This window comes from Dreissena polymorpha, chromosome 6 (genome assembly GCF_020536995.1).
Source record: "Dreissena polymorpha isolate Duluth1 chromosome 6, UMN_Dpol_1.0, whole genome shotgun sequence".
Lineage (NCBI taxonomy): Eukaryota > Metazoa > Mollusca > Bivalvia > Myida > Dreissenidae > Dreissena > Dreissena polymorpha.
Genome location: NC_068360.1, coordinates 14,123,729 through 14,151,422, shown reverse-complemented (window position 1 = coordinate 14,151,422; position 27,694 = coordinate 14,123,729). Strand labels below are relative to the sequence as shown.

Sequence of the window (27,694 nt, the reverse complement as noted above, 5' to 3'; positions counted from 1 at the left end):
ATTGTAAGTAGGTCAGTCAATGAATATTACGACTCTAGTGCAGTGACTGTACATTTGGTAGTATAGACCATTCAGCAAGGAATTAGTGATCAGGATTTTTGTAACTTGACATTCTTTGTGTTTGTTTAGATCAGGATATATGTAAAGAGTGTATTGAGACATTGCGATTGTGTTTAGCGGTGCAGTTTGATCATTGAGTTTAGCCAATTGGATTTAAAACTACTGAGTTTGCATGGTAAGGTTGAACTTAACCAAAGACCTATAGAATACATTATATGAATGTATTCTATAGGTCCTTGAATAAATGTATATTCACAAATAAAATTTCCTCGTCATAAAAATACGAAGTAGTCATAAGTGTAGTGAAATAAGCTCAGTATTTTCACATTATAAGCATAAAATAAACGTTATCGGAAGACTAAATACTGACATTCCACAAAACAAAACAATAAATTAGCCGTATTCTTTCTGATAGTATGACTTAAATAAATTATATTAATCAAAGTACTGACAGTACTGGTGTGACGATGCTTTTGAGAGGATGGATATAAAAGCATCAAGTTAAGTTTATCTGCATCACCACAATCACCACAATTGTGTATGTCGGTACGAAAAAAAAAATTGGTACAAACATTTTGCGAAAAATTTTTGGGTATGAAAACAAATTTGGGTACGAAAAAATATTTGGGAACAAAAAAATTGGGACCGAAAAAAATTTGGGTACGAACACAAAATTGGGGATGAATAAAAAATTGAGTACGAAAAAAAAAATTGGGTACGAAAAATTTAAGGTACGGAAAAAAAATTGGGGAAACGCGAAAGTAGTACCTGTGGGGAACTTGACCCACACTCGCACATTTTCGGCCCTTTCTGTCAAACATCAGATAAGTTCCTCGAAGGCAATAGTATGAATACACATTTCGGAAGCGGTAATGCGGTCCTACCTACGCGCGTCAAAATGTAAGCGAAATATGTACACAAGTCTGTCAGGAATGATTGAATTAACGAAGAAAATCGTGCATTGATGTAAGTTTTTTGAAGAAATGTGCAGAAAATATATTAAACAAGAGCTGTGTTTGTGAAACACAATGCCCCCTGCTGCGCAGCTTTGAAGCCATATATTTTACCTTTGACCTTGAAGGATGACCTTGACCTTTCACCACTCAAAATGTGCAGCTCCATGACATACACATGCATGCCGAATATGGAGTTGCTATTTTCAATATTGCAAAATTTGACCTTTGACATTGACCTTGAAGGATGACCTTGACCTTTCACCAATCAATATGTGCAGCTCTATGAGATACGAATGCACGCCAATATTAAAAAAGTTCTGGCCAATGTTAAAGTTTTCAGACAGACAGACAGACGCTTTATATTTGACATTTAACCTTGAAGGATGACCTTCACCTTTCACAACTGAAAATGTGCAGCTCCATGAGATGCACATGTATGCCAAACATCAAGTTGCTATGTTCAATATTAAAAAAGTTATGGCCATTAAAGTTTTCGGACGGACGGACAGACTGACACACTGACTGACTGACTGACTATTCAACTGATATAGGCCACCCTACCGGGGGCATAAAAAGCAATGGCGATATTTTTCTCAGCCACATAATTGTTAATAGTTTGATATCACAAAATGAAAGTGAGAGTAGAACTGTCAAAAATGACAACCTGTCAACGTGTTGTTTTTGCTGGCACGAGAGGGCGATTACACTCAATATGTTCACATTTTGACCATAGGCTTTGTCAGTGACCTTTATAGTATGGGTAGCTTTGATATTATTTATTGCTATCATGTAACTGCATGATTGTGTATATGTTTACAATACACAAAGCATAAATAATGATATAAATATACTGATTGAGCTTATAATAATCTGAGAACTATAGCCAGGTCAATTAAGGACTTAAAATAGAATTTTGTGTCCTGATTTAATGAAGAAATGACCATGCATGTCCTAGATTTCAAATTCAAGGCCCTGGTGTGACACATTGGTAGCATTACCGTTAAACTGTTACCAGGCTTATGAAATTAGTTTTTATTGAACTATCTAAGGAAATCTAAATCAGGCACTGAATTTTCTTGTTTTAATACAGTCATAGATCAGTTGTGGCCTCTGGGTAATGACCAATTTTTGCTTACTTGTCACACCCTTAAAACTTTCCACACGTCTATAATAGCAACTCTGGATTTAGGTGATCTTCAATGGTATATTTAAACTTTAGCTCTGTTACAAGAGTGCTGGTAAAGTCCAGTCACATATTTAAATCTAGGCAATGTCAAAATCAAAGTGTCAAAGACAAATGAAAGATGCGTTCATTAATTATTGTCCAGTTGTTTGCTACTGCTGTAAATTTTATATAATATGACTGATGAACATCATGTGGGAGAAAATTCACATTATCATTGTATATCAGGTTTAGCAGCCTTTTAGATAACAAAGTATGCAAGTTTTCAATGTCGCTTCTGGGGATCAAACCCGTAGGGCTTTTAGGAAGATTCTGAAATTTTCGATCCCTCGAGAGCAACCAAACCAAAAATTAAGTCAAATATTGCCGACTCGTTTTTTTGAGTCGGTTCATGAGGGATAATGGAGCTTGATTGGTCATTGTCGGGTCTGGTACTACTTACATGTACCCAGGGTACTCTTAAGTATACTTACATGTACCCTGGGTACTCTTAGTATACTTACATGTACCCCAGGTACGGTAAATAAACGTAATTGTACTCGGTCCATATTAGACTGTACCCGAGTTGTATTCGCGCCAAAAATCCGATGTCGTAAAACGCGCAACCGATTATCGTAAACACACTTCTCTTAAAAAAACACTGCATCAACATGCTTTTGAGTATGTGTTCCGATAATATAGAGGCCATTCTACAGAAAATTGACATACATGTGTATATGTAATTATTACAAAAAAATAGGCGACAACGACTGATATAGGGTTAAATTTCCCGGGTACATTTTAGTATATTTACCGTACCCGGGATACATGTAAGTATACTTAAGGGTACCCGGGCTACATGTACGTAGTACCCGAGCCGACAATTGACAATCGAGCGATACTGGAAGGTGCAACATCTCTCACGCCCCTAGCATCGCCTTTAGCAGTATTCAATTCTCAACAGGAAAGTGCTGGAGTCATTGATCCCGAGGGACAAGAAAAAAATTGATTAATGTTCGAAATAAATAATTTGATTAATGACAATTCTATTATTTGAGCCAGGTCACAGGAAAAGCGCAGTCAAATCAGTATCCAATTTAATTATTTGTTATTGTCAGAAAAACGCTTTTAAGCAAACAGCTTTCAAGCGACTGCAGGCTGATCTAGATCCAAACTGGCCACAATTGCCTTAATGTCTCTTTTACTGTGACACAGTTCATTATGCCCCCCTTCGAAGAAGAGGGGGTATATTGCTTTGCTCATGTCGGTCGGTCGGTCGGTCGGTCGGTCGGTCGGTATGTCGGTCCGTCCACCAGGTGGTTTCCGGATGATAACTCAAGAACGCATACGCCTAGGATCATGAAACTTCATAGGTAGATTGATCATGACTCGCAGATGACCCCTATTGATTTTGAGGTCACTTGGTCAAAGGTCAAGGTCACGGTGACCCGAAATAGTAAAATGGTTTCCGGATGATTTCTCAAGAACGCATACGCCTAGGATCATGAAACTTCATGGGTAGATTGATCATGACTTGCAGATGACCCCTATTGATTTTGAAGTTACTAGGTCAAAGGTCAAGGTCACGGTGACCCGAAATAGTAAAATGGTGTCCGGATGATAACTCAAGAATGCATACGCCTAGGAGCATGAAACTTCATGGGTAGATTGATCATAACTCGAAGATGACTCCTATTGATTTTGAGGTCACTAGGTCAAAGGTCAAGGTCACGGTGACCCGAAATAGTAAAATGGTTTCCGGATGATTACTCAAGAATGCATACGCCTAGGATCATGAAACTTCATGGGTAGATTGATCAAGACTCGCAGATAACCCCTATTGATTTTGAGGTCACTAGGTCAAAGGTCAAGGTCACGGTGACCCGAAATAGTAAAATGGTTTTCGGATGATAACTCAAGAACGCATATGCCTAGGATCATGAAACTTCATGGGTAGATTGATCATGACTCGCAGTTGACCCCTATTGATTTTGAGGTCACAAGGTCAAAGGTCAAGGTCACGGTGACCCGAAATAGTAAAATGATTTTTAGATGATAACTCAAGAACGCTTTTGCCTAGGATCATGACACTTCATAGGTACATTGATCGTGATTCGCAGATGACCCCTATTGATTTTCAGGTCACTAGGTCAAAGGTCAAGGTCACAGTGACAAAAAACGTATTCACACAATGGCTGCCACTACAACTGACAGCCCATATGGGGGGCATGCATGTTTTACAAACAGCCCTTGTTTAACTTTAAAATGATAAAAAGTACTAACACTAAGGTACAAACCAGTAAAGAGTTTGAAATCAATGTTGAATTTCAGGACAGCTTGGTGATCTGCAAATCCCCGATGAAATGTTGATATCGGGTATCATAGTAATTCAATAAGTCGCAAAATGCTCGAATACAATTTATAAAGCACAATGTGACTTATATTGATAACTAAAAATACCCGTATGCCAGTTTTGCCGTGTCAAGCTGTTACGATCCAGAAAGTCCTTCATTCACATCGAGTATATATCCTTCGAATTCCAACTATTGTTGTCATAAGCGGAGATTTAGTGAATAAATAATTCATATATCCTAAATGACAGCTTCTAAATAGCGAAACAAACCAATTTATGCAGTAAGAAAGTTTTGAATCGAGACTCTCATGGTGGTAGCCATTGTTGAATGTTGAAACACGAACGACAACTCTGCTAGGAGAATGTTATCAATGACGAGCAATCTCCTACGCAGTGGCGACTGCAAAAGGGAAGTAACTGAAAAATCGAGTTATCTCAATTGGACTGGCTCGGTCTTTTACATTGTGAAAAAAAATTGATGGTTATCAAACCTTGGACGATGCTGTTCCAGCATCGTCAAAAAATATATACAATTCCTGTTAATCCATTTCCAACAATTGTCTTAAAAAAATTATGTTAAAATATTTTATTGAAGCAACTGTTCAGTATTTTAGCTTTAAAATTTGGCTTAAATGACTGCTCAATATGCCAAGAGATGACATGGAGGTATCTAACTTGTGTTTAATGACCAGACACTCGTCTGCCACATGTGGTTTATGCAGGGACCAAAGTATAGATCCCTGGGTTTTACTTTATGACCCCATGTTTTCTTTATAATTGTCTGGACAGTATCCGATCAAAACGAGATAACCGGTTTGTGATGAACAGAGGTGCAATTTAACATCGGGATATAAAAACTGCAACAAAGAGTGCCAAAATTAGTGTGAACAATTAAATAAAACAAATATATTAGTCAAGAGAATTTATTTAATGTGTAACAAGGTACGTTTTTTTTAGACATATAAAGTTTCAAATCAGTTACCAAATGTTGCGTACAGAAAATTGACCTATTGGTTGTTTGTTTTCATCCTTATTTGTTTTCGTTCATTAAATTAATTTTATTCTGAAAGAATTTCAATTTCTGAGATTTTTTAAACTAAAAATGGTCGTGAAGAAGTGCCAAGTAGAGAGATTTTTGTGGTAACCACATATTGAGCTCTTAGATTGTGTTCCACTCCCGAGTTCGTTGTTAGTAAAAACGAAAAATAACAACAATATAATCGTTCCAAAGATGCATTTCCTTGCATACTAATGTTTTATTTAGACAAAAATTAGTAAAATTGTATTTGATAGTGTGCATGATTATCATTAAAAACGATGATTTTGTCAACCTTCTCTATATGCGCTTATATGAATGTCACCTCTTTTTGCCAACCAGTGGGCGGAGTCTAAACTTTGCAGGTGCGCGTGACGTCACGTGTCAACTGGTCTATATTGTTTTGCACTTGTCGGTCAGTCGGTCCGTCCGTTCGTCGGTCCGTCCACCAAATGGTTTCCGGATGATAACTCAAGAACGCTTACGCCTAGGATCATCAAACTTCATAGGTACATTGATCATGACTCGCAGATGACCCCTATTGATTTTCAGGTCACTAGGTCAAAGGTCAAGGTCACGGTGACTCGAACATGTAAAATGGTTTCCGGATGATAACTCAAGAACGCTTACGCCTAGGATAATGAAACTTCATAGGTACATTGATCATGACTCGCAGATGACCCCTATTGATTTTCAGGTCACTAGGTCAAAGGTCAAGGTCACAATGACAAAAAACGTATTCACACAATGGCTGCCACTACAACTGACAGCCCATATGGGAGGCATGCATGTTTTACAAACAGCCCTTGTTATTTTAACTTTTTAACGTTTTATCATATGTGTAACTCATATGAACTGAAAAGGCCCTCGAGTCGTCTAGATGAAAAGGGAGATATATGACATTATATTAAGTTATTAACCATACACCTACCGTACTTAACTGAGGCACACTAGTCGACAAACTCTGTATTTATCTATTTTATTGAGCCAATCCGTCGTTCCGTATTATCCTTTAACCAGACTTATTTTACATTTTATCGTGATGGACACTTTTTAACATCCGACTACCTGATATTCATTCTGTGCGACAGCATCAGACACTTCCAGAGGCCGCCAACCTCAAACTACCAAGGGCAGAATTATATAGCTCTACACCTTGGGTACTCCAACAAGTCAACAGGGGAATCTTACAACAACAACAATAGCGTAACGTGAAGGACGGATAATCGTACACGATTTTAATGAGCAATCAAACTTAACGATTATTTTAGTGTTTGGTGTGGACAAAATGACAAATATGTGTTGTTAGTTGATAAACTAGTATTTGCTTATTATAATAATGCGGATTACGCTCGGTAGCAGGGATTTTTCGGTACTTTTACTCTTGTAAAAATTGGCACTGAACGTTCGGTCAGATCGAAGCCGACCTAGCATTTCTACGAGTTCGAGAAGTTTTCTTGTAGTTCATGTTGGCAAGTAGCCGTTCGTTGTCATTTTTTCGTCACGAGGCATCCTTTCCCAACAAAATGGTACATAGTTTACGAATATCGACCACCATTTAGGCACTAAATCATTATAATGGCTTTAAAATGTTGATATAGGTGATTTTCCTGTGTCAAGAGATACCTATCTTGTATATTATGCCCCCTGTAGGGTGGCATATAGCAGTTGCACTGTCCGTCAGTATGTCAGTGCGTCCGTCTGTCCGTCCGAAAAAAAAACTTTAACATTGGCCATGACTTTTTAAATATTGAAGATAGCAACTAAATATTTGGCATGCATGTGTATCTCATGGAGCTGCACATTGGGAGTGGTTACATTTCAAGGTGAACATCATCCTTCAAGGTCTAGGGTCGAAAAAACAAATCCAAGAAAAGTAATAAGCTTTAAATGGACATAGTTAGATGACCTGCCAACGTATATATTTTTGTTAAATAAATCAAAGCGGTACAGTAGGTGGCATTTTGTTTCTGACGAACACATCGTGGTAGAAGGTCAAGGTCAAGGTCATCCTTCAAGGTCTACGGTAAAAAATACAAATCCAAGGGAAGTCATAAGCTTTAAAAGGAGATAATTATTCAATATCGAACATAGCAACTTGATATATTTGGCATGCATGTGTATCTCATGGAGCTGCACATTTTGAGTGGTGAATCTACTGTCACGGCAGTGGCTTTTAATTATTTGCTACTAAAAATAGAGATTTGTTAGAGACAATTATTTGCAAGGGAAGTAATTTATATAATTACAAATGTCATATGATATATTTCCCTACCAAGAATTGAAGTTCTTTTCTCAGTTACTGTACAGATTTATTATTTTGATTATTTATAACTCAAATGATTAATTTGTAAAAGTTTTTTTTTTAATGTTATAATTATCATTTCTTTCAATCACTAATTTGTGAATAGTAGTGTTCATTACATACCTGTGGACTTATGTCCATGGATGCATGATCAACTCTGGCTAATATCTCTTTGATAAACCACAGGCCTTGGTTGTCAGTGATGTCTGACTTGGTCATAATTGACTGTGAGAACCCCCCTCCCCCGTTCGGATTGGACAAAATTCAAGGGAAGTGATAAGCTTTAAAGTAGGGATGTCAACGAATATTCGGTCCCGCACCGAATATTCGAATACTATTTTTCAAATCGAATATTCGGAAGAAAAAAAAATCGAGTAATTTCAAAGACTTTGTATTCGTGAAATTTGCTTCAAACATTGTTAAAATAAGTTGTTCCTCGTGTCATAGTGTTTATTCCGGTAGGCGCGATAATGAGTCACTTTGTGTCAAAATTATGATTGGTGCAAATCGCGTCGGCAATTATAACACCGACCTGCACTTAATCTAATGACTCAAATTACATTTAAAATGATCAAAGATTAAATGAGTAAAAGAAAAGCCGTCTTGGTATTAAAAAAAAAAAGAACTTATGCAAAAGATTTTTGATTGACGTAAATCGCGTTCTCCAATCGAAAATGTTTTTTTTTGCTCTAATTAAATTGAGTAAATGCGTATCGTATTGTTACAATCACGTAGTTCAATAAAAAAAAAGCTTTTAGAAAATAATTGTCTCAACCTCTAATGAGTATTTGCGTATCGTATGGTCCCAACTTAAATTAATTACTCAATATTCTATCAGGTTTTTTACTTAAAGAACTGTATTTGGGACTTCGCCCCCATCAAATTGAAAGTATCATCATTGCTACACGAATAAAGTAAATCTCTGTCAAATCAAAATGCCACCTACACCTTCCGCTAATTGGAAGTATTACACGAGATCATCCGATAAGAAGTTGGCAACGTGTAATTTATGTGGAGCTAATCTTACGTACATGGGCGGTACGTCCAATCTTCTCAATAATAAATATTATGTGTCTCTTTCTATTGATGATGTACAATATTATAAGTTTAAAAACAATTTTTGTCATTCAATTTTAACAATAAAAAATAATCAACAAAATCAACTTCTCATTAGCGACGGCAACGTTTTGTCAATATTTAGTCACTTCCGGTGAACTTTCGGTAAAAACGAAAGTAGAATTTATGGAGTACGGTAAACAAAGTTGATTTTGTTGATTTTTTTCCAACAGATAATGACCGAATATCCGAATATTCGTTCGGAACGATGACCGAATATTCGAATACAAAAATCGGTATTCGTTGATATCGCTAATTAATAGTGTTAAAGTGAATTGGCCACGCGCCCAATACCTTTGATTGAACCCACGACCTCCAGCCCTTACAATAATTAAATGATTTATACAAACTTACACATGTCTGCCATAACCTCTCAGCAGGGTTTCTCCAGAAAACTATTTCTTGTGGCGAAATTTGCGTTTTTAATGACCATGTTGAGAAAACATGGATACCAAATGGAGAAGACCAGGAAACCTTGTGTGAGCAGCGACTTTATAATTCTTTTTCGTGACAAAAAACCTAATTTCCAGCCATTTTGTTGCTCACCGGATAAATTCCTCCGCCTTGCCAGATAACCATTCTACATCCACGTCACCAATAAATTATTCTATTTATCCTGTCACATTTACAACATTCGTTGAAATGTTTCTAAAATCTCTAGTTTTTGAGTATTTTGTGTTTACATATTTTATATGGGAAAAAACACGCGCGAACAAAAACATTGTGACGTCACGTCCTGCAAAACGTTTAAGCTAGCTTCCATCTTGTTAAGCAACACAGAAATTATGCTGTTTAAATAATAATGTTTAAACAAACAGTACTTTACATGTATTATATATTTTTTAATATAAAAGAACGAATTTTTTATTAAAAGAAAATAGTAAAGGCATGCGCACGCGCGGAGAGCAACTGACGGATATTCGAGGTCACGTGGTCATCTAGCCTAATATCTTTTGGGATATTAGGTTACCTGGTTATCGGGTTGATTTAAAGGCATGTGACAGGATAAATAGAGAATAATAGGTTGATGACGTGGATGGAGAATGGTTATCTGGCAAGTCGGAGGAATTTATACTGTGACTGAAATACTGTTTTAAACAGGGTTGGCATATTGACCGGTCAACTGAGTATTGACCGAGCCGGCGGTCAATACCCGGTTAAAACCGGTCAATACTGGTCGTTACTGGTCATTATTGGTCAATGCTGGTCGATTGAAAATTGTAGCATTTAAACATGACAAAGGAAGAATTTAAGCTATTCTATATTAAATCAATTATTATTCTGTAATTTATAAACTTTTTTTGAGTTATTTATTGTAAAAAAATCTTTAAAGCTGTAAAAAAATACTTCTTTATTATTTATGGAAACGGTATCAAATACATAAGAACTAAGGCAATATCTTTATCTTAGTGTATCACATCTGTTACTGAAGTATTATTACAATTGTAGTTACCATAGTATTTCACTGATCTATATCTATTTGATAAGCAGATGGACAAACAGAACTCTTAGCCGTAATAAAATGCATGCACTGTTATGTCTCTGATAGTGACAATGAAGCAAATCTGCCCTCAGGCTATTTCATTTCACTCACACAAAATGAGATAACTTTCTATTAATTTAATAGTTACTTCTAACTTGTCTCCTTTCTATAGTAAGAGGTTTTTCATATTTTTAAGTTCAATTGGTCTTCAAATGAATAAGCAATCAAAGTTCTTGATCTTGCCAACAAATAATGTTAACCAATTGTGGGTCTACTCTAGACTCTTCTTTTCAATTATTTCTTTATTTTAATAAATTATTATTATTTCTTATTATGTTTTTAGCTCATCTATTTTTTGAAAAAAAATGAGCTATTGTCATCACCTTGGCGTCGGCGCCGGCGTCCGGTTAAGTTTTGCGTTTAGGTCCACTTTTCTCAGAAAGTATCAATGCTATTGCATTCAAACTTGGTACACTTACTTACTATCATGAGGGGACTGGGCAGGCAAAGTTAGATAACTCTGGCGTGCATTTTGACTGAATTATGTGCCCTTTTTATACTTAGAAAATTGAAAATTTTGGTTAAGTTTTGCGTTTAGGTCCACTTGTTTCAGAAAGTATCAATGCTATTGCATTCAAACTTGGTACACTTACTTACTATCATGAGGGGACTAGGCAGGCAAAGTTAGATAACTCTGGCGTGCATTTTGACAGAATTATGTGCCCTTTTTATACTTAGAAAATTGAAAATTTTGGTTAAGTTTTGCGTTTAGGTCCACTTTTCTCAGTAAGTATCAATGCTATTGCATTCAAACTTGGTACACTTACTTACTATCATGAGGGGACTGGGCAGGCAAAGTTAGATAACTCTGGCATGCATTTTGACAGAATTATGTGCCCTTTTATACTTAGAAAATTGAACATTTTGGTTAAGTTTTGTGTTTAGGTCCATTTTATTCCTTAAGTATCAAAGCTATTGCTTTCATACTTGCAACACTTACTAACTATCATAAGGGGACTGTGCAGGCAAAGTAATGTAACTCTGACTGGCATTTTGACAGAATTATGTGCCCTTTTTATACTTAGAAAATTGAATATTTTGTTGTTTTGTGTTTAGGTCCACTTTATTCCTACAGTATCAAAGCTATTGCTTTCATACTTGCAACACTTATTAACTATCGTAAGGGGACTGTGCAGGCAAAGTTATGTAACTCTGACTGGCATTTGGACGGAATTATGGGCCCTTTATACTTAGAAAATTGAAAGTTTGGTTAAGTTTTGTGTTTTGGTCCACTTTACCCCTAAAGTATCATAGATATTGCTTTCATACTTGGAACACTCGCAAACTATCATAAGGGTACAGTAAAAGGACAAGTTGCATAACTCTGGATGTCATTTTTACGGAATTATTGCCCTTTTTTGTCTTAGTAACTTTGAATATTTTGTTAAATTTTGTGTTTCGATCCACTTTACTTTTTAAGTATCAAGGCTATTGCTTTCAAACTTAAAATACTTTCTTACTATCATGAGGTTACTGTACCTGGCAAGTTGAATTTGACCTTAACCTATGAATGACATTGACTCTCAAGGTCAAATCGATAAATTTTATTTAAATTGCCATAATTTCTTTATTTATGATCAGAGTTGATTCATACTTCGACATAACAATACATAGCTGACATACCACAATGGACTCCACCCAAACAATCCACCATGCCCCACCCCAGAATCCCCCCCTCTCCCCCAAAAAAAACCAAATTATTTTTTTCCTTTTTTATTTTTGAAAGATCATCTAATAAATGACCCCCCACACACACATTATACCCCCCTCTCCACCCCACCCCACCCCCACCCAAAAAGATTTTTTTCTTTGAAACATGGTTTCAATTATGGTCCTCTTCCACTTAGAATATGACTATATTACCTTGACCTTATTAAATATGAACAATTTCCCCATAATGGCTTACATTATACTGTCAAGCACTCGAATAGTCGAGCGAGCTGTCCTCAGACAGCTCTTGTTGAAAAAAAACAATCCAAAATGCTTTCAGATATTTACCTGATTTGTGTGTGTGAGTCTATCTACATGACTGGAAGATCAAGTTCGAGTTTCGTATGGTCCATTGATCTTTGGCACAGTTAATTGTCTTGGACTTAACAATTTTCTTAAAAAAACACTTGTTCCGATTTTTTTCCTGAATACTTTCAGATACTTACCTGATGTGTGTGTGTGTGAGTCTACCTTATATCTTGTTCATTCATCAATTCAACTTTAAAACAATTTACCACAAATTACTCAGGGCTCGAATTGCTTATTTTATCAACTCGCAAAAAATTGCGAGTTGTTAAATTTTGTACTCGCATTTTTTCTTTTCAACTCGCAATACAAGTTTTCAAAAAAAATGCATCCTTTGGTAGACCTAAACTCGAAAAATAAAGCCCTGAAGTTGTAGTGATACTGTGGTAACATATACACAAATATAAAACTGGTAGAACTATGTTTATTTTAACTTAAAAGGTTTAAAAATGCAAGAAAAGTGCAAATAACACTATTTAAAGGTATACTATGATCTACATTGTAGGTCTTCTCAGCAATTCATTCAGCCCTTGTGACACCTTGTCGAGTATTTTTGTTTTTAAATAAAGTATACACTACTTGCACAGCTCAAACATGAACTGTCTGATCAACAACCCGACGCTTTAACATTTTTTTTCAGTGAAAAACCGAATATAGTACGCATCTGAAAAATCGGTAGCGGTTACATCATGCTTTTTGTTTAGAACACAAAACATATAACAATCTTAGATTGGTTGCCATTTTAAAATTATGACGTTTATCGGTCGGATGAGCACACATCACTCTGTGTTGGTTTCGCATGTTCAATGGAAATACCCTATATTAACGTCATCATATCGCGTGTTCCCTCGTGCTATTAACGCGCCCCTGGCACTTCCGACAGATGACGACCGGTTGTGTTTATTCAATTCTGAAACAAAATTTTCGTTCATTCTTGGTCTGCATTTGTGTTTAAATATTTAAGTGCTGGATTAAATAATTATCCGGGATAATCAGGAAATATATGCAACATGTGACAATTTTTATTTTTATCCAACTCGCAAAAAATTGCGAGTACCTAATTTGTGCACTCGCATTTTAGACGCATTTTTTAAAATTAACTTGCAAATTGCCCGTTTGCGAGTGTTTAATTCGAGCCCTGTTACTAACATTAGGAGACTAGCTGAATGTAGTGTGTATTGTCTGTCAAAGTTCAGGTTAAAGGTCAAGTTCACTCTTAGAGTTTGGGGACAAAAGTGGAAAGCGCAGGCGTCTGACTGTCCTATAGACACATGTCTTGTTCTATTTTATATTTAAGATGCAGCGACTCATCCTTCATTGGCTAAGGAGGCCATGTAAAGTTGATATTCTTCGAAGGACACTCATATCCAACGCTAGTAATAGGGAGACTTTAACCATTGAAGAAAGTATGCTTGCAGTTTGCAAATAGTTTTCCTTTTGATGAGAACAAAATAATAATTATAATTTATACAAAGTATGAATCTTTATTTTTGAAAAATCTATATATAAAAAGATATATAGCTATAGATAATAAAATCTATATTGAAAATATTTTTTCTTAAACATCATGTACATAAATATGATAAATATAGATTTTACATGGAACGACACACAAATTGACTTAAAAACAACAAAAATAAACATGTGACTTTGTATGATAAACGTCAAACAAAATGTATGAAATTACTGTTTCAGCAACGGAGAAATTAAAGTTGCTTGTAGGAGAACGGACAAGATGCGGGTAATATAATACTTAAATGAAATAATATTCAGCACAACCATTTGCACACACTTTTGATGTCAGTTTGTTTTAACTACTATGGTTTGAACCTTAGTATTGATGCTAACATTTCATTTTAACAGTAACTTAGCTATTGAAACACTTGATGGATCCTCAGCAAAACTATACATTTTATAACAATACAATAGATCACTAAATTCTTGACTCTTTAAATTGCATGTGGTGCTATCTTTCTTATGTGTCTCTTATGTTTACGCACACTTAACTGCATTTTCACAAGAAATAAACTATTAAGACTTTAAAGGCCCAGTCTCACTATGATGCCGGCAGAGCCCCAGTGCGTGATCCGAGATCTACAAGGATGAACCGGGGCTCTACCGGGATGAACCAGGGCTCCACCGGGGACGTCCAGGATGAACCGGGACTCCACCGGGAAAGTATTATGTTTAATACCTCCGGGAGTCACCGGGAAGAACCGGTAACGACCGGCCAGCACTCGGAACAAACGGGACGGCACCGGGAACAACTGGGACGGCATCGTAGCTCCAGTGGGGCCAACACAGACCCCGGCAGAGCTACGGCAACGCCCCGGTTGAGCCCCGGTGAATGCCGGCAGAGCCCCATTATCGCTACTGTACGTAAGTAAACCGGCGCTCTGCCGGGATGCCACCGGCATTCACCGGGGCATTACCGGCGACGGCCGGGGTTAAACCGGAGCGTTGCTGTAGCTCTGCTAAGTTCTGATGCCAGTATAGCCCCGGTGTGTGCGGGCTGAGTTTCAGTATACCGCGGCTCTGCCAGGACGCTGCCGGCTTTAGCTGGGGCTCAACCGGGGCATTACTGGCGACAACCGGGGCTCTGCTGGGACGCTGCCGGCTTTCACCGAGGCATTACCGGCGACAACCGGGGCTCTGCTGGGGCTTCAGCGGGATAAACCGAAGCGAGTCCGGCGTTGACCGGGACTCTGCCAGGCTGTTGTCCCTCTTCAATCGGGGCGGCACCGGGAAATAGTGACCGCGTTAAAAAAAATACGAATCATTCTAGTTTTCGCCGGTCGACCGGCCTTTTAGCAAACCGGTATGGAACGGGGCTCTACCGGCAATAGTGAGACTTGTGCTTAACAGTGTTCTCACAATTTGCGAGCAATAGCCACAGTATTTTCCTGCATTAAACAGATCATCGACTGCTGACTCACTTTTCGCCCCTGTTGCAACAAGTCAGGATGATATACCACCTAGAACGATGGCACACAGCTTCCGGAAGGTTGTTATCCCTCTGGGCACCAACCCAATGGTGAAGGAGAAATATATCAACTTCTACCAAGGCATCAGATTTGGGAGAATTCTGGAAGACCTTGACATGTTTGCAGGTATATTTTGTCCTCCAGTCAGCTTATGTCGCAATTTTCATTTGCCAAAATTATCATTACTATTGTAGAGATTGTTTTAGCTCATCTGTGCAATGCAAGAGGTGAGCTTTTGGGACTGACTTTTGTCTGTTGTACCTTTTTTTAATAATCTGGCTTCATCCAAGGGTCACATGATGTTTAAAGACTTATATAGTAAATACAAAAAAACTTTTCTCTAAACAAAGCCTCTTGGCTTTGATAGGTCATGCATAAAATCATAAAGTTTTCTTATAATCGGTTTGTTAAAATCACATCCTCTGTGGTTAAAACTTGCCTTTACCCATGGATCACATGATTTAAAGAGACTTACAAACAATATAACTAAAAATGTCCTCCTTGGACAGGGAATAGGTCAGGGGCTATATATTTGGTGTGTAACATTAAATAAGTCCTCTTATTATCATGCCGTTAGTGTCCTAATCTGCCACACCTCACAGGTCACATGGTTTTTGTACACTAATAATGTTATATAGTCAAATATTTGTAAAATTTTCCCTGAAACAACAAAGCCGAGTGGTTTTATATTTTGCTTGCAACATCATATAACAAGCCTCTGCTATGTTTATTCAAATCATGCCTCTGTGGTCAAAATTAGCCCAGTCTTTGGGTGTAGGATGAAAATCTTTAACAGCGAATTATATAGCAAAATAACTATGAAACCACGCAGCTGCTTCGATATGTGGTTAGTAACATCAAGTTGTTGTCCATTTAATCCCCTGGGTTTGAAACTGGCCATGTTTCATTACAAATTGCGAGTCTTTACCCGCTTTTATTGTTTTATGTTTTCTTTCATGTTATGCAAAGGTTACTTATTGTTTCAGTTGCCATTTGTTACGTGCACTCCCACGACCCTGTACATCGTGATATGAATTCTCCACTCAATATTGTCACAGCTCTGGTGGACAGAATAGGTGAGTTACTTTTGTAAATGGTGATATGCTGGTTTAAGTTGTTCATATATTTGAATGCATTTGAACATGGCTTAAGTATAGATATCGATTCTTGTGTTTAGTTAATTTAACTTCTGTCTGACAATATATATTGAATTATATAATACTGGTTTGTTTTATGATCCATAGTTTATAGACCACGACTCCAGGAGTTTATTTATTTAAATATATTTTCTGTATTGATGTTTTAAATGTTAAATATTACAGATTATAACTGCCTGCTGTGCCATCAATGTTTGCACATTTTCTACTTATGTTACCAGTTTGTTTGCTCATTGTTTTCTCGAAGCATATTTTACAGTGGTTTTGGTTATGATAATGATGATATTGATGCTGAAAATGATGATGATTATTAAAAGTTTACATACTTATAAACTTTATTCAGGAGCCATATTATGATAGCCAGGATTTAAATCCCGTTTTTCTTATATGTCAGTGCTGTCAGAGCAGCCAATACTTCCTGACCGGGACATCAGGATGCAAGGCAAAGTGACCTGGGCCGGAAAGACATCTATGGAGGTTACAATGAAGCTTGACCAGGTACGATGTAGTATTTTGTGCTTATCTTTGATGTTTCCTTTAAGTTACTGCTGCACATTTTATTTTAATCATTGATATTAAAACATATGTAAATGTGTCTGTTTAAGGTTTACATGTGGTATTTAGGGGTGTGATTTTTCCTCCTTAAGCTGATTTCTTCTCTTACAATAACAAACTAATTGTACAAATAGTTATGAACTTTGCTGAATCTATATAAAAACGAAGAGTTTATATGAAGCTTGTAAGGGGGTAGAGCATTTTCCTCCTCTGAGGTGGTTCTTAAATCACACCCCTGGTTATTGGTGTACAAACAATTCAACTGTTCGTAGCAACTAAGACTCGAAAAGTATTTTTCCCCAATCACTTTACAGATACCTTTTACCAAAAGCCTCTGACTTAAAATGGACAAGGTTTTGGAATCATTGTTCTTAGTTCATTTTAAAATTGAAACTAAGAAGTTTTATGTTTCCAAACACTGACAATATGAAAGATGATGAGAATATTGATAATTTAATAATTAGCTTATGTTAAAAAAATAAGTTATCACGTTGCTTTTAGGATGCGTTAAAGGTTTAAAGCTTAATGAATGAAAAACAGTCCGTTAACTTCCCAAAAATTAAACTCATCAATTGTAAGACTAAGCATTTTATGCTCTCTTTCGAAGAAAAGGGGGTATATAGTTTTCGCACTGTCCGTCTGTCACACTTTTCGTGTCCGCTCTCTAATTCAAATAGTTTTCATCCGATCTTTACCAAACTTGGTCAGAAGTTGTATCTAGACAATATCAAGGTCAAGTTCGATTATGGGTCATGCCGGGTCAAAAACTATGTCAATGGGTCAAAAAAACAAATCCAAGGGAAGTAATAAGCTTTAAATGGACATAATTATCTGACCTGCTTATTTATATAATTTGTTAAATAAATCAAAGCGGCGCAGTAGGCGGCATTGTGTTTCTGACAAACAAATCGTGGTAAAAGGTCAAGGTCATCCTCAAGGTCTAAGGTCAAAAATAAAAATCTAAGAGAAGTTATAAGCTTTAAAGGGAAATAATTATTCAATATTGAACATAGCAACTTGATATTTGGCATGCATGTGTATCTCGTGGAGCTTCACATTTTGAGTGGTGAATCTACAGTCACGGTAGTGGCTTTTAATTATTTGATACTAAAAATAGAGATTTGTTAGAGACAATTAATTTCAAGGGAAGTAATTTATATAATTATAAATCTCAGATTATATATTCTCTTATCAAGAATTTAAGTTCTTTTTACAGTTACTGTGCACATTTTTTATTTTGATTATTTTTAACTCCAATGATTGATTTGTCAAAGTTTTTTTTTAAATGATATAATTATCATTTCTTTCCTGTACTAATTTGTGAATGGTAGGGTTCATTACATACCTGTGGACTTATGTCCATAGATACATGATGAACTCTGGCTATGATGCCTTTGATAAACCACAGGCCTTGGTTGTCAGTGATGTCTGACTTGGTAATTTTTTACTGTCTACAGCCTTCCCCCCCCCGCGGTTGGATTGGACAAAATCCAAGGAAGTAATAAGCTTAAAAGGGAGATGATTTCTATACCTGCCAAATGATAAATAGAAATTTTATTTCAAAGCGGCGCAGTAGGGGGCATTGTGTTTCTGACGAACACATATCTTGTTTTAAGGAATTTTGAATAAGTTATGCACTTTATTCACAATAATTGACCGAGTTTGTTTGCTATTTTTTGTTATAAGAAATAGAACTTGAGATTTATTTAATATCAACTGCTATGAAATACTATGTTATGCTAGTAATATGTTCAAATGAACTGTTTTGAGATCAAAGTTGCTTTGCCCTCATATTTCTCTTTCGTTTCTTGTGTGTTTTTATTCATAGCTTTGGTGTGATAATGTTTATCTATTCTGTTTGTTAAGGAAATTGATCAGAGTTGGAAGCAATTGCTTGAAGCAAAATTTGTGATGGTTGCAAGAAATGCCGCTACTAAAAGATACACAGGTGTTTTTGAAGTTCATCAACATTAAATTGATGCCTTTTTTAAAATTCTATATGAATCGATATCATGTTTAATGATGTATTAATCTTTAATTCATGGATTGCTCACGAATTTTATCTTTTCCGTACTAGTGTTGCTGTAATAAACAAGCTTATACCGGAAGGTCCCGAAGAGGAGGCATTGTTCAAGCTCGGTGAAGGTATGTCATGCTTACAGAAGTAGCACACTTTTTATCTACCGCATACTACTGCCATTGCGCAAAAGCCAAATATCTTTTTAAGAAAATCACCATTGCCCATATGAAAAACTCGAACAATAGGCATATTGAAATATCATGCTCTTGTACTATTTTATTAATTATGATCGCGTTCAAATGATTTTGATCGTTTTTATTGGCTTTCCAAACCTTATCTTGTAAAAATGTCAATAACATTTGAGCCAAATTTAGTAATGGAAAATATATACTTAAAGATTGTCGTTCTTCTGTGAATTGTAAGAGTGTAGATTTGAGATTTGCATTGAAGTTTGATAAAGCAGTAAGTATGTGTCAATCAGAATAGAAAACACATTTACGCATATTGACGCATGTCAAAGAATGATACAATCTGTGTGCAATTATACCGCTACCCCATGCATTTAATATTAAGAATTACAACTTGGAATTTGTATTCAATCCTTAACAGAAGTACAATTCTTCCGTTGCAGGTAAACAAAGTTAGTTGATTAACACGGCATAATGTATAATCGACAATAACTTGCTGTATAGTGTGACCTGGTGGGCAAATTTTAATAACTTTATTATATACTATGTACCTATCACTTCTGCATATCCGATGCATATGTTCTTCTATTTAATTCGTGTTAGAAACGAAGGCTCAGCGAATGTTGGAAAGTCAGAAGACATTGTTAAAGACACCACCAGACGAGAACGAACGTCTTCTGATACATAACCTGTTCCTAGAGACCCTGGATCCGAAGTATATTTGAAACAACTACCGTAAACAGTTTCTGTTCTTTACGGCCATGTTAAGCTGACCAATTATACATTCAGCTTAAACATGTACTGCATTAATCAATGAATTAAGATTTCTATGAAAACCATCGATTTTCCTCGCATTTTGCATTATATCACATAGGTATGTTTCATAAATCCGATACAAAATGATTAGATACACTTCTTACAGGCTAAAAATGGTTTTGTTTGTACATGTATTGTGTTCCTCGTTAAGAAGGAGTCTGTATATTTTATAAGTACTCATGTACTAAGCATGCCGTCGTTGCCTTAAAATGCAGCACACATTTTTATTTAATTTTAATGATATTGAAGGAAAGCTCGTTTACCAATAATACTATGTTTTCGTGTTTAGAGCATCCACGTTCAAAGTTCGGGTGAAACCAGAACGCTCTGTTTGGATGGAGGATACCATCGTGAAGAAGCTGGTCATTTGCTTTCCAGAAGTAGGTTGTGTATACGTGTTCGATTACCTGTTATAAGCTTCAACCATCGCTTTAGTCTGTTATGTTTTGTGTTTGTGAGTTCATATTCATAAAGATCATAATTTGCTCGTTCTTTTTACAGTAAAACCATGAGGGTGACTACAAACAGGACAAACATGTAGTACCATAAATATAAAGCTTTAAATGTACCACTATTTACAATTTTTATGAACTTAATTTAATTCCTAATGCTGGGCCTATACTGAAATGTAAAATCGTATTTCAGGGAGAAAACAATGATTTCTATGTGTGATATACTTACATAATATTGGGGTTTGCCACACTTATGATATTAAATGTATTATCTTTATGTTTTCATATATGTATACACGACATAAACGATTTTTTTTATTAAAATATATTTGCGCTTGTTATATATGTTTTATTGTACTTCTATCATTTTCCATGCAATGTTGGTGTGATTGGGAAGAGCCGTTTTAATTAAAAGTTTATACATATCAAATTTCGTTTGGAAGAGATTTGACTGTGGCATGTCTGTTACTTTACTACGTTTGTCTATAAAGTTTTAGGATTATAATGAACGAAGATTTTTATCATTACTCACTGTATCACTTAATTCACTGAATTCTTATCCTTGATTTGTTATGTCCCCCACTATAGTAGTGGGGTACATATTGTTTTTGCCCTTTCTGTTGGTCTGTTTGTTGGTTTGCGCCAACTTTAATATTTGCAATAACTTTTGCAATATTGAAGATAGCAACTTGATATTTCGCATGCATATGTATCTCATAAAGCTGCACATTTTGAGTGGTAAAAGGTCAAGGTCAATGCCATCCTTCAAGGTCAAAGATCATATATGTGGGTCAAATCGCTCATTTAATGTACACTTTTGCAATATTTCAATATTCAGGATATCAACTTAATATTTGGCATGCTCATGGAGCTGCACATTTCGAGTGGTGAAAGGTCAAGGTCATCCTTCAAGGTCAAAGGTCAAATATATGGGTCAAAATCGCTCATTTAATGTACACTTTTGCAATATTTCAATATTCTAGATAGCAACTTGATATTTGGCATGCATGTGTATCTCATGGAGCTGCACATTTTGAGTGGTGAAAGGTCAATGTCAAGGTCATCCTTCAAGGTCAGAGGTCAAATATTTGTGGCCAAAATCGCTCATTTGATGAGTTCTTTTGCAATATTGAAGATAGCAACTTGATATTCGGCATGCATGTGTATGTCATGGAGCTGCACATTTTGAGTGGTGAAAGGTCAAGGCCATCCTTCAAGTTCAAATATATGGGTCAAAATTGCTCATGTAATGTCACTTCTGCAATATTGAAGCTAGCAATTTTATATTTGACATGCATGCGAATCTCATGGAGCTGCACATTTTGAGTGGTGAAGGGTCAAGGTCAAGGGCATCCTCCAAGGTCAAACGTCATATACGGGGACATAGTGTTTCACAAACACATCTTGTTTTATATGCATCACACATCTCACTTGGTTGGATAAAGCGAACAATAAACTAAGCTTGACACTAGCATTCAAGACATATGCGTCCATACTCACGCGTATTCAATAAGTAAAGTGTGATTAGATTTTTGTTGCTTATTCATAAAAGAAAAGCATGTATGTTTTTTTTCTCCTATTCTTTATTTACCTCATCCATAAAATGTGCAACAAACAGTTGAATGTAATTGAAGTTAGATATTTGTTGAGATGTCTTAACATCTTTATATATTACTGATAATATAAAAGAGGCGAATTTAGTATGTTCAAATGAATGCATATACAACCAGGAATGTGGTATCGGCTAAGTATTAGAATAATCAAAACTAACACGTGCGAAATATTTTCCATTTTAGGAACGTAATCTCTACAACAAGATCTTTGGCGGTTTTCTGATGCGAAAGGCTTTTGAGCTGGCCTATGCAAATGCTTGTTTCCATTGGTGAGTGTTAAAGGCTTTAAATCAGTACGTGAATATTTAAACAAACGAAGTACGAATTTTCTAAACAAAGGCGGACTATATTGATGGCTCTGTGCAATACATCAGCATTCAATGTATGCCTATCAATGTTTTTAGCTTGACATATGTTAAAGGATTTACACATATTGTACATGCCTATTCAAACAACTTATTTATCTTTGTCAAAGGTGGTACGCCCGTTTTTAATCTCTAATAAGCTTTACCTTTGAATACGTCAAGTTAATAATATAGCAAATGTATGTTGTGCTGGGTATGTTTAGCATATTCGGCGATATTAAACTGTGTCAGTTATTGTCCAGTCATCGACTTGCAATCAAAAACGTGCCTTGATTTTCCTTGGCAAGATGGTATACAAGTAAAATGACTATCATACACATGATGGCAATGAGAAAGATGGTTAAGATGGTACCTTTGTAATAACATAAAGATAAACAAGTACTTTTTTGCACATATGTCCGGCTCTGTTAAAAATACAATTTGTTGTAGTAAAGGTAACGCTAAAGTCCTGGTGGTCGACAATATTGCCTTCAAGAAATCAGTGGAAATAGGCTCGTTCTTGTTCCTTTCATCACAGGTATATTTAGCTTAACAATTCTTCATATTTGTGCCGGGTATCTATGTATTTACGTACTATTCCGATCGTCGTTAAAAGCTTTATGGTTAGCTAAATATTATTCGAAATAGTTTCGTCCGTGTATTTGATCGTCTACGCTTAATCCAAATTTTTGTATCCGGCACTACGTTTGAAAACTAACTGTTCATAGTTGATACATCCATGCAAATATCGTAGTATTTTATATAAAATTGTTGCGTTGCAGACACTATATTACTATAGCTTTATTTCAAAATAAGCACATTCTTGTCATTTTATAACGGCATTATTGACGGTCGCATGGTGGAGGTCGTATAATCAACGTTGACGATACTGGTCTGAATCTTGACAATAAGTTCAATTTTGGGTATGATTTTTTTGAAAACTAAGGCACCGGTCCAAAACATAGAAAAAACTTTCTCAACACTGTAAATGCATCTTTTGATACCGTTTTACGACGAAACATAGTCTGCATGCTTGTCTTGGTCATATCTCAGTTTAAAACTAGGTCACATGAATTTGAAAACAAGATCATAAGAGGTTATCTTCAATAATGGTTGTGCCTTTAACTTAGATGGTTGTACGTTCAACTAGCGAGCTCTTTAGGGCCATCATAGTTTTGTCATAAATATTTAATCAGATGCCAATACGAATATGTATTTATTCATTAAACGTTACGTTCATATATTCATGATTGAAGATAACTTGGGAGCGCTATACATAACGACAATAAACGGCAATAAAAAACAACGTCAATATATAATAAAGGTTGTGTACAAAGTGGTTATTACATGGTTACTCTTTGAAGATTGCAGTTGACTTTGTAAAATCACATGATTATGAAATTTATATCATTTAAATCAATGAGGACAATCACAATATGATGAAATCAATGTGAAATATAAATCAATATTGTATACGCACACGTTTGCCAATCACATTATAATGATTTGAATATCACATTTCAATACAGGTTGTGTACACGTTGGACAATCAAATGATGGTGAAGGTACACGCCGAGGTTGTCAACCCGAAAGACGATTCAAGGGAGACTACCAATGACTTATACTTCCTGTTTGCGGCGCAGACCACAGAAGTACCGAGAGTGATACCGAAGTCTTATGCAGGTATGAAACTGCCTTATATTCTTAAAGCTCAGATTTTGCACTGAATATGTGGTGGCTACTGTCACTGGAAAATATGAAAAATTTGTGTGTATAAGCGCATTCATGGAAAATCTTAACTGAATATTTAGCAATATTCAAAAATATAAATAAGAGAATAATGAAAACTGGAACTGATGATGGAAATCGCCAGGATTTGCTTCGTGTTATGTTCGAATGAAGAAAACTATTGTAAAAATGACAAAATGGTTAGATAGTATTCAAATGGATATTTACACTATGCATATATTTTATGTGATATTTCATCACAATAAATTAGAATACCCCATTGCGGGCATGGACACATGTGGAAATACGTATGGGCTATTACTGAAGAATTTTCATCTGTTATAGTGGTGATATTAGTTTGGTTATAATACGCCCGTTCTTAAAAATGGAGCCTTTTTGAAACACCTGAAACTAGCGGCGTCTAGGGTAACAATTTCCGATAATTATTCCAAAACAGTTTAAATTAGATAATCATTTAACTTAGTGATAATTTTTGTGTGCAAAACACCTGGGCAGAGTCGATTACCAGCAAGACTGCATGAAGCAATTCATTTTTATTCCGTCTAAATTACAAGACAATGGCTTGCATTTGCGGTATTTCGGGTCAACGTGCACTGAATAATTTTATCATGGAAATTGGGTGTAAGTACCTTAACTGCAGACCGATCTAGGCATTGAATTCGGGGCCAGTCAGGTTATAGTCAAGCTCACTTTTACAAAGAATAAAATCTTTTTTCTCTTAATCTCTTGAGTTTGTAAGCTGCAATTGCAATAAAATGGTGTGAATGGCTAGCTTAAGACATGGTTTCGTAACACTGGAATGTTTGCGGTTGTACCCAATATTTTTGTGCCATAATTTGTGCATCTAATGAATGCATCCCTCACAGATCGATGTAACTCATACGTGTAACCTGCGTATTTTGTGACAAGTAATAGCTTATTTTATTTGTTTACTATTAATATTATTGTTATTGATATAATAATCTGATTTTATTGTTACTATTTTTACTGCTACTACTAGTATTGCAATAGCTATTGTGTTCAGTACCAGCACGATATAAAGCTATAAATCTAATTTTGACATAAATGTTGAAGTTTTTCTGTTGAAATGCGAACACTTGTTACAAGTGCCTTAATGCGAACACATTAACTACAGAATACATTCTATTGATCCGAATCCCATGAACTTATGGAGGACTAATGAACTTGTTTGTTTACGTAATGATTTTGTGTGTGGTTAACATAGTTTATGCAAACCCATTAAAAAATTACTACATTTTTATTATTTAAACTACGTTTTTTTAACGTGAGTATGTGCCATTTATCAACTATATCATGTCATATCGTGACTTTTGCCATAACCGGTTTTAGACTTTAAATAACAGATACTTATTAATGTCTGAAAATAATTTGTTAAGTGGTACGAATTAATGAGCGAAACATTAACTTAATTGACATGAACTTTTGAATCCAAGTGTATGACAATATCAACACCAACACAATTATTTTCATCTAAATGGAATGTAAATAAATTGTTCAAAACACATTTATTCTATTCTTGGTATATATTTTTTTAAGGAATGCTTTTTGAAAACAAAACTACATTTGAATTTCATGCACTTTTAATTTAAACAGACAACACATATGAAAACAAATAATTACGGCTTAAATAATTTCGATTTTTTGACTGACTCACATTTTGTAAAGTGCGATTAGTGAAATAATCAGTTAATCAATGTTAAAGGATCTTATTCACAAATGTTCGTATTTGAAAAAAGTCATTATCGATGTTTCAACGATTTCGATTGATGATTATCAATAAACAAACCGATATGTTTGAAATTTTCTTAGTTCTGCTTTTTTCAATACTATGCATTCATTTTAGTATGAGAATATATGGTAATTTTGTTTAAATTGTCATTAATCCAAACTTCGAACTAGTACCTTGACTATGTTGAAAGTATTTATTAAAGTATTTCTTATTTTGTGTTTCTTACTTTTCAGAGTCTATGCTTTATCTGGATGGCAAGAGACACTTTGATTTCGTGAAAGACAACTGGTCTCAGGGATCAAATGTGAACGGCCAATTCCCTCAAGTTTAATCGGGAAATATTTTGAAAGTAAAAATTAGAATAATTTATGTCTAGATACATAAACAACATTTGATGTCAAATGATCAAGCAATTATTCCACACAACTGCTGTATAGCTAGTAACCTTCATTCGTGTATATGTGAATGATATACTTGTAATCAATTTGTTTCGCACCTGAAATATAGCGGGTTTTTTTAACAAAGCTTGTTTATAACATTTGAATATAATTTATGTTTTGCACCATCCTTGTTCAGAACAATTTACATTTTTTGACGATGCTGCGAAGCAGCTTGTCTAAGTTATTAAACCATGAAAACATTCTTCACAATGGCGACCTATTTAAAAGTCCGAGCCAGTCCGATTGAGATAGCTCGATTTTTCTAATCGGCATACCTCGCTGATTATTATTGATAAAGGTAAAGGTTACAATATACCAAAAGATTTCCTACACAAATTCAATGTAAAAGCAATAACTTAAACAAAAAATAAAGTCAAACTTTTGCGCATAGAGACCCCCATAACCATACCTTTTCTTAAAGAGCATTCCAAGCCGCAATGATTTAGACAATTAAAAAGGGGGGTCATGCGTTTTGCAAGAAAGAACTCGATGCGAATCAGCGGTCACTGATTTACAGCCATCAATTTACCGGGTTCGTACCAGTGGATGAGTGTTTCCCGCCATCTGTCAAAGTCTCATGTAGTCTTTAACCTTCAAGCAAATGAGTGAATTTCTGTTGAACATCAATGTTTTCCCTACCACATGCACAAAAAACATTCTAAAATAAAGTCATGGCAAGTGCCCACACAGAAAATTGTGTCTTCTTATAAATGATGTTCAGGTTTTTAAAGAGTATAGCATTGCACTCCCAAAAGATTTAGTATATTGTAACCTAAAGGAAGCTCAGCTATAAATAGGACAGCATATTCTGGGAAAAAGATATAATAATAGTTTGAAAACATTAATTATAATCAGTTATATTCAATCTATTATATGTTTATAGATCAATTAAACAACTATGCATTTTCTGTATTGTATTTGACATTTGTCGTGATTTTGTAAATAAATTGCGAATTAAAACGTGTATAATTAACGTTTAACGCGATCATGAGTGTAAAGAAAACGAATTATTTCGAACCTGCCATTTGTAAACGTTATAGCGAATATGGTATATAAACAACATTATAGTCGTACGATAT

General features: G+C 35.5%; 1 protein-coding gene across 1 annotated transcript; it reads left to right on the top strand.

The window, feature by feature from the left end:
* On the top strand, nt 1–27,648 carry LOC127836595 (acyl-coenzyme A thioesterase 9, mitochondrial-like). The gene is made up of 14 exons (XM_052363260.1): nt 1–235; nt 13,845–13,953; nt 14,243–14,288; nt 15,464–15,657; nt 16,518–16,607; nt 17,083–17,186; nt 19,110–19,183; nt 19,321–19,388; nt 20,055–20,166; nt 20,557–20,647; nt 22,516–22,601; nt 23,127–23,214; nt 24,206–24,359; nt 26,409–27,648. The coding sequence occupies exons 1-14, from the start codon at nt 233–235 to the stop codon at nt 26,504–26,506; spliced, it is 1,317 nt and encodes a 438-aa protein (XP_052219220.1). The 5' UTR covers nt 1–232; the 3' UTR covers nt 26,507–27,648.
* Nucleotides 27,649–27,694: the final 46 nt, after the last annotated feature.

Excerpts from the sequence above, each read along its gene's own strand:
- LOC127836595 (XM_052363260.1), top strand. Across the intron at positions 17,187-19,109 it reads TTACAATGAAGCTTGACCAG|GAAATTGATCAGAGTTGGAA; the intron begins GTACGATGTAGT and ends CTGTTTGTTAAG. Across the intron at positions 20,167-20,556 it reads CTAGAGACCCTGGATCCGAA|AGCATCCACGTTCAAAGTTC; the intron begins GTATATTTGAAA and ends TTTCGTGTTTAG.